General features: G+C 40.9%; 1 protein-coding gene across 3 annotated transcripts in view; it reads right to left on the bottom strand.

The window, feature by feature from the left end:
* The window catches only part of SLC44A3 (solute carrier family 44 member 3), a 152,558-nt gene that overhangs the window by 76,652 nt on the left and 63,655 nt on the right, over positions 1 to 12,251 (bottom strand). For all 3 annotated transcript variants that reach the window (XM_089677272.1, XM_089677271.1, XM_089677270.1), the window contains exons 9-10: positions 8,140 to 8,264; positions 5,249 to 5,435 (exon numbers count right to left, since the gene is read on the bottom strand). In XM_089677272.1, coding sequence (XP_089533398.1) covers positions 5,249 to 5,435; positions 8,140 to 8,264 — 312 coding nt within the window. The remainder of the gene's footprint in view (positions 1 to 5,248; positions 5,436 to 8,139; positions 8,265 to 12,251) is intronic.

Raw genomic sequence — 12,251 nt, 5'->3', positions numbered from 1 at the left:
AACATTATTGGGAAGGGTTGAGAAACATTCAAGACAGTATCTAAGTGAATGAATGACAGGAATACATTTTGTGGTTGTTTTATGCAGCTCGTGATTTAGAGTAGCTGGTGAGTCTTTATGATTATTTGCACTTTGTACAGTAGCTGTGTAGATTAGAATGTAACTGGCATGTGCTATTCAATCATTTGCTATGGCAATGTTGAAAATGATTGTCTGTAGAGAAAGATTTTCCACTAGTGCAGGCAGGCTTGTCTCTCCTGGCACTTGCTGCCATGCAAGCTTCGGGTTGGCAACCTGAGGGCCTGAAGTTAGGAAGAGTGATTCTGGTTCTACAGTAAGCTGACTGAGGTTGTCTGCCAAAGTTCTGTCTGGTATCACTGGAGGAGAGAGAGTCGCATGGAAGATCGGAAGGAGGTTGCTTTTCTGTCCTTGGATTTGTGAGTATAGACACTGAGAGATCTTGAGGACTCTATGTGCTTTGCTACCCCTCTGGTGCTTCATAGTCAGTGTGGGTCTCAGAAAAGGCAACACTGGCTAGTGTTCTGAAGAGCTTGTCCAACTGCTACTGTAAAGGACTTTGCTCAGTTCCTGTACTTTTGGACTGCCACAGTCTGCTGTAACAGGCCTGCACCTGAGGAGCTCAGCTCTGCAACTACTACTACAGATAAAGGGACTTTGGTCACTCCTAAACTACTTGCTGCTACCATTTAAAGAAAAGTCTGCTATCTCCTTTCATCCAGGACTTCAAAAGTGCTCAACTAAGTTATTAAGAGTGATCAACTAAGTTATTATCATAATAATAACTAAGAGATCAGCTAGATGTCCTCAGTGGGAATAGTTCTTATCTTGGAGTATCCTACTAAATTCCCAATTCCTATCCCCAGTTCCACAATAAAACTCCAAAAACAAACATCCCCTACACTGGTCATTGAAGACAACAAACAAAAGAGTGTGTGTACCTGGCTGTGAAAAAATACTTTGTGGCTGGCTGCAGGGCAGAGCAAGGGGAGTTTCACATGTATAGAGCAGCTTTGCGTGTTTCACATGTATAGAGCAGCTCATTAAAAAATGCAACATGTGGAAGCAAGCAAAAAAATGCACACACTCGGATGCACCTCCTGGTGTGAACGAGCCCCCAGATTGTGTGCAATTCTGAAGAGTGCCTTGGCTTAAAAAAGGTTGAAAAGCACTGGAATGTTGTATATTGACCACCACAGCACTACATATTCTGTTTTTAATGCTGTCATTAACATTTACATGACCACAATAACTGCTTTCTTGTTTCAAGGGTTATTCTATGTTGACAAGTGGTCTACTGCTTGGGACTTTTCCATATAATACTGCAAAAGCCTAATTCTCTCATCATCCATTTCATGTTTACAGCAATGGCCAAGCAAATCTTTTTTCAAAGGCTTAATGCCATCAAATCTGTGTTATGTTGTATAAGTGACATCTAGTGGTAAAGAAACACAGCTTCTAATATCTGGGAAATGTAATCTGGAGGTCTATGCCAAAAATTTGACATAATTTGTTGTAACTTTTATATTTAAATTTTATAATTACATTGTATTAGCCTGTCTATAATGTAAAAGCAACAACACAACCATACAACTACAGCTGCAGTGAAAAAAAATAGCTATAATGTACCTAACACAGGCAGCTATTTCTCTCCTGATTTTATTTAGACATTGCACTACTACCTGTATATGATGCCAAGATGAAATAGGGATGCACTGCTACCTGTACATGATCCAAACATTAAAAAATGATAAACTAAGTCATGCAGGAAATGTCAAACTAACAATTCATACTTTTTCTACTTTCCAGTGAAGGTGAGGTGCAGAAATCAGTACCAAACACAAGATGAGATGAGGGAGAAAAATGGTCAAGGGCCAGTATTCTGCAGAAAAGTGGTGGAGTGTCACTTTTCAGGGTATTTTTTTACCTTTACTTTCATCTGGTGATCCTCCCAGTAACATATCTCCTGTCTCAGGAATTGTATCTATGAAAGCAGCTGCATTGTCACTCTAGAATATGAAGTGTGTTAAAAGTACAACACCCTCCTCCCCCTCCAAAAAAGTGAGGAGGTGTTCTGTAGTTTGCAGAGAGAACAGATAACACTGCAGTAGAAGCAGAGTGTGCCGGAAGTTATCAGCTCACTGGATTTCTGGCAGAATTAACAGGTATTTTGTGCACCTATGGAAGAGATACAGTGGATATAAAATTCTACACACCCGTTAAAATGTAAGGTTTCTGTGATGTAAAAATATGAGACAAAGATAAATCATTTCAGAACTTTATCCACCGTTAATGTAACATATAAACTGTACAACTTAATTGAACAACAAACTGAAATCTTTTAGGTGGTGGGAAGTAAAAATAAAAAACAAACAAAAATACGGTTGCATAAGTGTGCACACCCTTAAACTAATACTTTGTTGAAGCACCTTTTGATCTAATTACAGCACTCAGTCCTTTTGGGTAGGAGTCTATCAGCATGGCACATCTTGACTTGGCAATATTTGCCCACTCTTCCTTGCAAAGACACTCCAAATCTGTCAGATTGCGAGGGCATCTCCTGTGCACAGCCCTCTTCAGATCACCCCACAGATTTTCGATCAGATTCAGGTCTGGGCTCTGGCTGGGCTATTCCAAAACTTTAATCTTCTTCTGGTGAAGCCATTCCTTTGTTGATTTGGATGTATGCTTTGGGTCATTGTCATGCTGAAAGATGAAGTTCCTCTTCATGTTCAGCTTTCTAGCAGAAGCCTGAAGGTTTTGTGCCAATATTGACTGGTATTTGGAACTGTTCATAATTCCCTCCTAACTTGACTAAGGCCCCAGTTCCCCCTGAAGAAAAACAGCCTCAAAGCATGATGCTGCCACCACCATGCTTCACTGTGGGTATGGTGTTCTTTTGGTGATGTGCAGTGTTGTTTTTGAGTCAAACATATCTTTTGGAATTATGGCCAAAAAGTTCAAGCTTGGTTTCATCAGACCACAACATATTTTCCCACATGCTTTTGGGAGACATCAGATGTGTTTTTGCTAAATTTAGCCGGGCTTGGATGTTTTCTTCATAAGAAAAGGCTTCCATCTTGCCACTCTACTCCATAGCCCAGACATATGAAGAATACAGGAGATTCTTGTCACATGCACCACACAGCCAGTACTTGCCAAATATTCCTGTAGCTCCTTTAATGTTGCTGTAGGCCTTTTGGCAGCCTCCCAGAACAGTTTTCTTTTCCTCTGTTCATCAATTTTGGAGGGACGTCCAGTTCTTGGTAATGTCACTGTTGCGCCATATTTTCTCCACTTGATGATGACTTTCTTCACTGTGTTCCATGGTATATCTAATGTCTTGGAAATTCTTTTGTACCCTTATCCTGACTGATACCTTTTAACAATGAGATCCCTCTGATGCTTTGGAAGCTCTCTGCGGACCATGGCTTTTACTGTAGGATGCGACTAAGAAAATGTCAGGAAAGACCTACTAGAACAGCTGAACTTTATTTGGGGTTAACCAGAGGCACTTTAAATGATAGCAGGTGTGTACTGACTCCTATTTAACATGATTTTGAACGTGATTGCTTAATTCTGAACACAGCTACATCCCCAGTTATTAGAGGGTGTGCACACTTATGCAACCACATTATTTTAGTTTTTATGTTTACTCCCCCCCCCCCGAAAGATTTAAATTTATTTTTCAATCAATTTGTACAGTTTATAGGTCACATTAAAAGGTGGAAGCCGTTCTGAAATGATTTATCTTTGTCTAATTTTTTTACATCACAGAAACCTGACATTTTAACAGGGGTGTGTAGACTTTTTATATGCACTGTATGTGTTTGGATCCTAGTCCAAGCACGCCCACTTTCATCACTAGCTGTGATGTGTCAGATGCTTTCAAATGACACATGCCAGGTAGAGCATGCTATGTCAAATAGTACATAACTATTTATATGTATCATGCAATGAACAAGAAGCCTGTCTTGAAGTATTGTTGTCACTCAAACAAAACACTAAATAAATGGTTACATTCAATGATTTTGCAATGTGATTGCTTAATTCTGAACACAGCCACATCCCCAGTTAGAAGAGGGTGTGCATACTTAGGCAACCACGTTATTTTAGTTTTTTATGTTTACTTTCCCCCCTAAAAGATTTCAATTTGTTTTTTCTATTTAGTTGTACAGTTTATAGGTCACATTAAAGGTGACATTTTAACAGGGGTGTGTAGACTTTTTATATCCACTGTATGTGTAAAGGTGCAAATACCAAGCACAATGAGGTTCCAGGGGATAAGTAGAGATAACCACAGTGTGGGAGGCTTCTACAACTTATCTGACCAGCAATGAGACATGAGCACAAAACAACACATAAAGGAGCGCTTCCAAACCCATGGAAGATGACCTGAAACATGTTATAGTGATGACCGGCTTCTCTCCTTTGGTTTGACTGCTCTCCAATTTGCCTTCACCAGCCCTTGTTCGGGCGTTCTCTCGCTAGGTGTATGACATAACAATGGGATCTGGGACACGTGACTTACGGCGTATGCAACATCTTAGTGATCCCAGTGACTGCCATCCACACACCCTTCCCGCTGTCCTGAGGCTCCTGGACTAAGCAACCTACTGTTGGATCCAGGATCATGTGTCATCCTCCAGTTTCTGGGAATATGTGTTTCTCCTCTCCACTGGCTTGGTGATGTATCAATCTGGGCACTCCTACATGTCATGCTTTTTAACCCAACATTAAAGTGAATTTCGATTTTAACTGTTCCTGGGCTTGTGACTCTATTGACTTCCACAGAGTTGGGAGGACTCCTTTATTTGTTGTTTTGTACACATATGTGCAAGCCTGCCAGGAAGCTGTTGCCTGTATAGGCTAATCTTCTGTGGCTGGGCACTCCCCACTCAACAGATACACATATACAAGGGGCATGTACAGTATATGTGTGACAGATGATTGACTCATACAGGTGACAGCTTCCTGGCATGCTCAAACACGTGGATTCAGATCCAAGTCTGAACACACCTGAGCTTATCATTGGTCACAGCATTTTTTCTACAAATGTTCTTTTTCCCTACTTGGTGTCTCTCCATTCTATGTTATTTGGTAGGTCCCAGGAGAGTACTTGAACAGTTCAGTAAACTAAGCACAAAACGTAAATGAGTGAATTACAGTGTAGATGACAGAGCAGCCAAATAACATTGACATAAACATGTACATACACACGTGGACTTACCTGAAGTGCCCATACTAAGCAGCACAGCCACCCATAGTACCCAGTAGAAGAGGAGAATCAGAAAAGTCCAGAGGGGCTGCACCAACAGGAGTGGGATCTGGCTGATAAAACTGCTTGCAACATTGAAGAGTTGAATGGTCATCTGGATTCTTGTTCTCATTACAAAAATTAGGATCATCAGGATGATCTAAAAAACAGACACAACACTAGAAATCAATCGTATTTGGTAGATGGTTGGCCAAATATGAAGCCATGCCCGGATTATCTGTTGACTCACAGACACTTTGGAAAACTGCAAAAGGGGTCTTAGTCAAATTTGTTACAGGAGGACCTGCATCAGTAATTGTAGGTTCTCCAAAACAGAAGTGAACTGGAAAAGGGTCCAAACAGACACTGCACCAGTCCACATCAGTTCACCCAATGGCAAATCTGCAGAGCATAGCAATCAAATCTGGGTGCGGGCACACCTATTTATTCATCACTGAGTTTTTATCTGGATTTGTAGTATGTTATCAGCAAACATTTTAATCAAAATTTTTTTGGCATCATATTGAGACATTTGGGAACCATGACTGGTTCTTTCACCAAGACAGATGAAGCTGAACACAACCAAGGGAGGTGCTTCACCGAATAGACTGGCTAGTGACATCCACAGAGTGGGAATCACATAAAAAGAAGGCCTGGCCACATAGCTTTTGTAGCCTCATGCACACGGGGCATTTAGAACCTGCACACGTTTCCAGATTTTATGTGGGTAGCAGGCACCCAGGGATAAATGTTGGAAATGCAAACATCTTGTGTTCTGACCATTCATTCCTGAGTGCATAATGTCCTAAACATTAGTACTACTCTTTGCATTGTCCAGCCCTGTCTAGCCGCTGCAGCTTTCAGCCTCCAATAGAGTTTAACAGGCTGCCAGCAGCAGGGTTGGCCTATGCACCCCTGTGCCTTCCACCGCACCAAAATTCCAGAATTTCATGTACAGGGACTAAATACCTAGTATGCATGAAGTATAAAAAGGCAGACAGTTAATTTGTGCTCTCTATTAGCAATTGGAAGGTGCAGAGTGAAAGACAGTGTGAAGTCTCAAATGATCTTTAGGTGAGAAAGGGCCTACATTATTTCAAGTAAACCTGTAAAAAGAGAAACAAAAGATCTGCACTTGTCAACCTTTTTTAAAAAATGATAATTGCCTAACTGCAATTTTGATACAGTGGCTTTATTACCAAACTTCGTATCCAAAACAAGTGTGCAGATACAAAGGTGTCCGTTTAGGAACCAACGGTAAATGATCGCTGCTCAGTTCTCCAGCATTCTCGGAGAACACAGTTCTCCTGTGAATGCCTTTTATGAAGTGATGTAGATCAGTTCTCCAAACTAAGGGAGAACGATCTACAAATGCTGGAAAATGGCTGCTTTTACTATAATCTCGCGAGATTACAGTAAGAGATCAGTTTACTGAGCAGAAGTAAATTATCACTGCTTAGTTTGCGGTTCCTCCGATTCTCCAGCTCTGGGCTGGAGAATCTGGAGGGAGAACACAGATCTCCAGTGAAGGGCTGACATCACTCCTCGCTGATCTCCTGAGTGTCATAAACTGTGAATGACCAGAGAGTAGCTGCGATCCTCAGAATCACAGCTATTCTCTGTGTCATAAACGGACACCAATGTGAGATAAATCATTAGTTCTGATGTACATAATTGTTACTGATCAGGGACAAAATGAAATGAAGCAAGAGGATCAGTATGAGAATCAAATTACTAGCATTTTTACAAGGAGATAAAGCAATGCGAGCCTTGATGTTTCTTTCACATGTTTCCTTTAAACTATATGTAAAACCCTAACAGAATTACATTTAGTTTCCTAAAGCATTGTGGTAGAACAAATTACTGCCACCTCTGTATCCACTTCATGTCTAAGTTCATGAACTACAGTGATGGCTGCATGGCATTTCTCATGGCAAGTTTCCTGATGGTGACAACCATGCCTGTGCAATGTGTGTTTAAATAGCCACTTATATGGGTGGATGGCTTAACACTTACAGGCAAATAGACTGTTCACCTTACAAGGGAATTTGCCCTAGAGCTCAGTGAAGGAGGTAAACCTCTACTGACTTCCACCACCTAATTGTATGCAAGCAAAATGTCAGTTTTTTCCTCCTTGCACGTTCACCAAGCTCTGGAGCAAATTCCCTTGCAGAGTGCAACTTCCCTTGCAAAGTTAATAGCCTATTTGTCTTTAGTAAATCAACTCATCAGAAGCCTGTGTGACAGGATAACAACCTGGTGTATACTTGAAACAAGTTATATAATTTCCTAAACAAGAATCTTCATTGCAAGATTACCAGGTATTATTTTAATGAGAGCTGCAGATTTAAAAATATTAGAAAGCTACTTTTTGATTGACAGTAACATGTTACAACATATATAACGTTTTAGTGACTGAGTTTACATGTACTACTACGACTAAGGGTTAAAAGTCAGTAGCTCAATTTTGATAGATTATTTGATACTGCTGGCTTAGCATGTCAGTTAGCTCCTAATCAATTTCTATACTAACAGTACATACACGTTCTAAGCCATAAGGATGGTATTGGAAACATTTATTGCTATTTTGCTGCTAGGAGCAAGCATTTCAGTTCTGCTGGATTTTAACATTTGTACACATAACATCTTTGCCCAGACGTGGACCATTTAGACACATTTCACGCATGAGCTCCCCCTGAACAGGGTTCAAGTAAGGGCATGTCAAACACACTCAGTTCATACACACATAAAGCAGTAGAGGCAGAAAAGCGGAATTTATTATGAAAAACAGTGACTTGTAACTCGCCAAGTCAGAAAACCAATCCATTACTGCCCTCTAGCAGTAAGTTCAAGTACATACTTACAGACACTGATGTAGATACTATAGAGAATCCAAGCAAGAACTTTGCATTTTCCTTCTCAGTCTCCAGCTGATAACTAATGCCATTAATATGATCATAATACAGCCACCACAGCACTCCAGAGACAACTAAATAAAACAGAATACAAGAAAATGCTAACTTCACATTGCAAATAATAGCAGGTTATTACTGTATCACAACTGTTCAGAGCTATGCCTTTTATTTGTTTATTTCAGGTGCTCATATAGCACTGTCAATTTATGCAGCGCTTTTACATATATATATATATTGTACATTCACATCAGTCCCAAACCCTCAAGGGGTGTACAATCTAAGGTCCCTAACTCACATTCATATGTACACATACTAGGGCCAATTTAGACAGAATCCAATTAACCTACCACCATGTCTTTGGAGTGTGGAAGGAAACTAGAGTACCCGGAAGAAGCCCATGCAGGCACAGGGAGAACATGCAAACTCCAGGCAGGTAGTGCCGTGGCTGGGATTTGAACCAACAACCCTACTACTGCCAGGCGGAAGTGCTAACCATTTAGCCACTGTGCTGCCCACTTTTTCATATTACATTCCTGTTAGTCTATGATAAAGAGCTTATTGGCATTAAAAAGAAAAATGTGAGAAATGTATTCCTTTGGAACCCTTCACACTGATCCGTTGCTGGCCTGGTGCGTTTTTTAAAATCTTGCTTGCTGCATTTTTGGTGCAGGTTTGGTGCGGTAAAAAAAAAAATATAACAAAAATGCACCTCTCCATAGAAATCAATGGAAATTGCAGCAAAAATGCACCCATGTTGCGATTTTGGTGCAGTTTTGAGTCACAAAAAAAACGCCCCATACATGCGGTAAAAACACAAATATGCATTTTTGTCATATTTTTGCTACAGATCAGTGTGAACGTAGCCTTACTCTGAATAATAAAGTTAATTGAACACTGGCATAGCAAAGTGTGGCTTCATTGGTGTGATAAAGGGGGAGCATAAGACCTCAACAGAGAGCCGACACAGTGTATAGCTGGATGGAACCTTGAGAGGTGATGTACAACAGAAGCGCTACCTTCATGTTATACGTGACCTATTTTTTCTGTTATTCTCTTTAAAGGAAGATGAATCTGAGAGTAAATACGCCAGCTTGCAGTCCATTTATTTTCAAGTCCTACATAAACAGTTTGAAAGACAGTAACGGTTCTAGAGACAAATTTGAGCACATTATTCATTTTATAGAACTGTCTCTGCATAACCACCCAAACTGTTTTTGTGTTTTCAATGAAATAGCAACGCAATATTAGCTAAAACAGGTTTTTTTGCAGTGTTTCTGTTGGAGATATTTTCCAATCACCAGAGAGGATTTCTGCCCAACAGATAAATAAAAACAAAACCTGAGAAGCAATCTTTATCGTAGAACACCAGCTTGAAATTTAGGATATCTGCCTAAAATTAGGGAAAAGGCCTCCTTTGACAGATGTCATTAAAAAAGGGTGACCTGCTAGGGGGGTTAGCAAAATTGCAACATTTAGATAAGGAAGTGCATCTCCCTAGTAGGTACACAGACAGCAATAAAAACGTGACAGATGCCCTAACCCCGACCCACTTTATCTTAAACGAGAAGAAAACCTACTTTGGTGAAGAACCTTTTAAAAAGTTCAGTTCTTCAAGTTAGCCAATGAAATTTCACACACTTCACAACTAGCTTATGGCAAAAACTACAAAACGCTAAAATAACATTTTAATAAAAAAAAATCCTATTTTCTTTCTTGTCCATTGAGGGACACAGAAATTCTTAAACCTTCAGGACATCCAAATGCAGCCCAAGTAATGGGTGATGGGGAACACAGTAGTACTGCTGTGCTGCCTAACTGCTAAAAGAGCCCACGCAAGAACAGAACTGCATGAAGCTGAAAGAGCCGCCTGGAGGACTTTACTCTTGACGCTGCCGAAACATACACCTGGTACATACATCTAGTAAAACTGGGAGAAAAAAAGTGTCAGTTTTGTGATTCTGGAAAACAGGACTGATACTGGAATGACCAAGAAGCACTCACAGCCTCCTTGGAGTGAGCATTGACTGAAAGAGGGGAACCTTGGGACCCTAGGCTTCCATGATGGTCTGTCTGAGCCACCTAGAAATGGTTGAACTAGAAACCAGGGACCCCCTTTTGGACCCATCCAGAATGAAAAAACAAAAGGATCCATCTTGCAGAATGATAAAGTAGTAGACAGGTACACTCAAATAGCTTGAAACAAGACTGCCCCCCCCCCCCCGAGTCTAGAATGAGACAACTTGCAGCCACAAGTTCAGTAAGCAGCATGTATAGCAGTCTCAAGGTAGGGGGCTAAACGTCAAGTACTCAAAAAACCTGTTAACTGTAAACAGTTAGCAGGTAGCTGGCAGACACGCTTATAACTAAGTGGTCAAGCAGATGGAGGTAACCAAGCGTCTCTACAGATGAGAAGTAGGACCATATTAGGGATCAGAGTTCCATGTGGCTGCTTCAGAAGCAGCAATGGGGAGATGCTTCCTTCCCACATGCTGAGGCATGCTGGTAGTAGGAGGGTTAACCCTGGGCTGGCCTACAGTTTTTTTTTTTGTTTTCCAGCATCAAATCATTCTATAGGCAGCAGTACAACCCGAAGATTTAAGTTTAAGATTTCTTATGTCCCCAATATATTACAAGAATAGTAATGTGCTGTATATGTATAATGCACCAAAAACCTACCTCGTGAATAGCAAAAAAATAGACAAAATATGGGGTCTTCAAGAGTGCCAATAAATGTATGGTGCAATCAGAAGCAACATGCCTACAACATAGCCTTGTCTCAACACATACTGCTCGCTCTCTCTCTCTCTCTCTCTCTCTCTCTCTCTCTCTCTCTCAAAATGTCTGAAATAGTTAATTATTCACTATTTTTCAGTGCATTCTGGGAATTTCGGAGGGTCTCCTGAAGTTATCTTTTAAAAACGCTTCTGAACGAAAGCGCACAAAAACGTGGCTAAACGCGCATAAACACAGTATGCAAATGCGGCTAAACTGCCGTTTTTTAACCTACGTTTTCCAGCAGTCAGTTTCCATCATTCAGAAGAGTTTTCCAAATGCCCCGTGTACATGAGCCCTTAGCACAGTGGTTCTCAACCTGTGGGTCGCGACCCCTTTGGGGGTCGAATGACCCTTTTAACAGGGGTCCCCTAAGACCATCAGAAAACACATATTTATGATGTGTAAAGAGCAGCTACTGTGTAGAAAGCAGCTGCTGTGTTGAAAGCAGCTACTCTGTTAAAAGCAGCTACTGTGTTGAAAGCAGCAGTATTGGAGGTAAAACGACACTCATGAATTATAATTACTGGGTAAATAATTTTATGGTTGGGGGTCACCACAACATGAGGAACTGTATTAAAGGGTCATGGCATTAGGAAGGTTGAGAACCACTGCCTTAGCAGAACAAATCAAAAACACTATTTGATTTATTGTTAATATTCAAAGCAAACCCCCCCATCCCTCCATGTCTCCATTCTTTAATTTGCTGTGAAATTACTTTGAAAACCACTCCCTAGCAAGGGCCATCTTAAGTAAGGGCACATGAAATTTGTAGCATTTACTTCCTGGAATCCATCTGCCCTTAGCTCAGTCATGTAGGCTCCTCCCCTCCTGAAGACTCCTGGGATGCATGACATCATTTGCCTAGACATGTAAACCAGGAAGTAACTGAAGAAATGTAAAAAAAAGTGTAAAAAAAGTAAATATAATATATTTTCCTATCTATTTACTAATGCTAGCAGCATAAGGATTACAAATAGTCAATGTTGATTGAGAGAGTGAAGTTCCACTTTAACCGCTTGCCGCCCTGCCACTGTGTATATACGTGTGCAGGGCGGCAGTGGAGCGCAAAACCACGTTTAAAAACGGGTTCCGCGCTCCCGACACTTTCGCCGGCAGGGGGCGCGCGCGCGCGCTCCCGCCGACCCGCGGGTGACACTATTTGATCCAGGAGGGATCAATCATTAGATTTCAGCCAGTGATTTCTGGCTGAAATCACATGATCGGTCCCTGTCCTATCCTGTCCTGTGTTGACATACACACAGGGCAGGATATGATGTCATTCTTCT

The sequence above is a fragment of the Staurois parvus genome, unplaced genomic scaffold, assembly GCF_062004578.1.
Source record: "Staurois parvus isolate SC_StPar_1 unplaced genomic scaffold, SC_StPar_1.0 ptg000183l, whole genome shotgun sequence".
Classification (NCBI taxonomy): Eukaryota; Metazoa; Chordata; class Amphibia; order Anura; family Ranidae; genus Staurois; species Staurois parvus.
The sequence above is the reverse complement of the archived record's forward strand: the minus strand, read 5'-3'. Positions and strand labels throughout refer to the sequence as shown.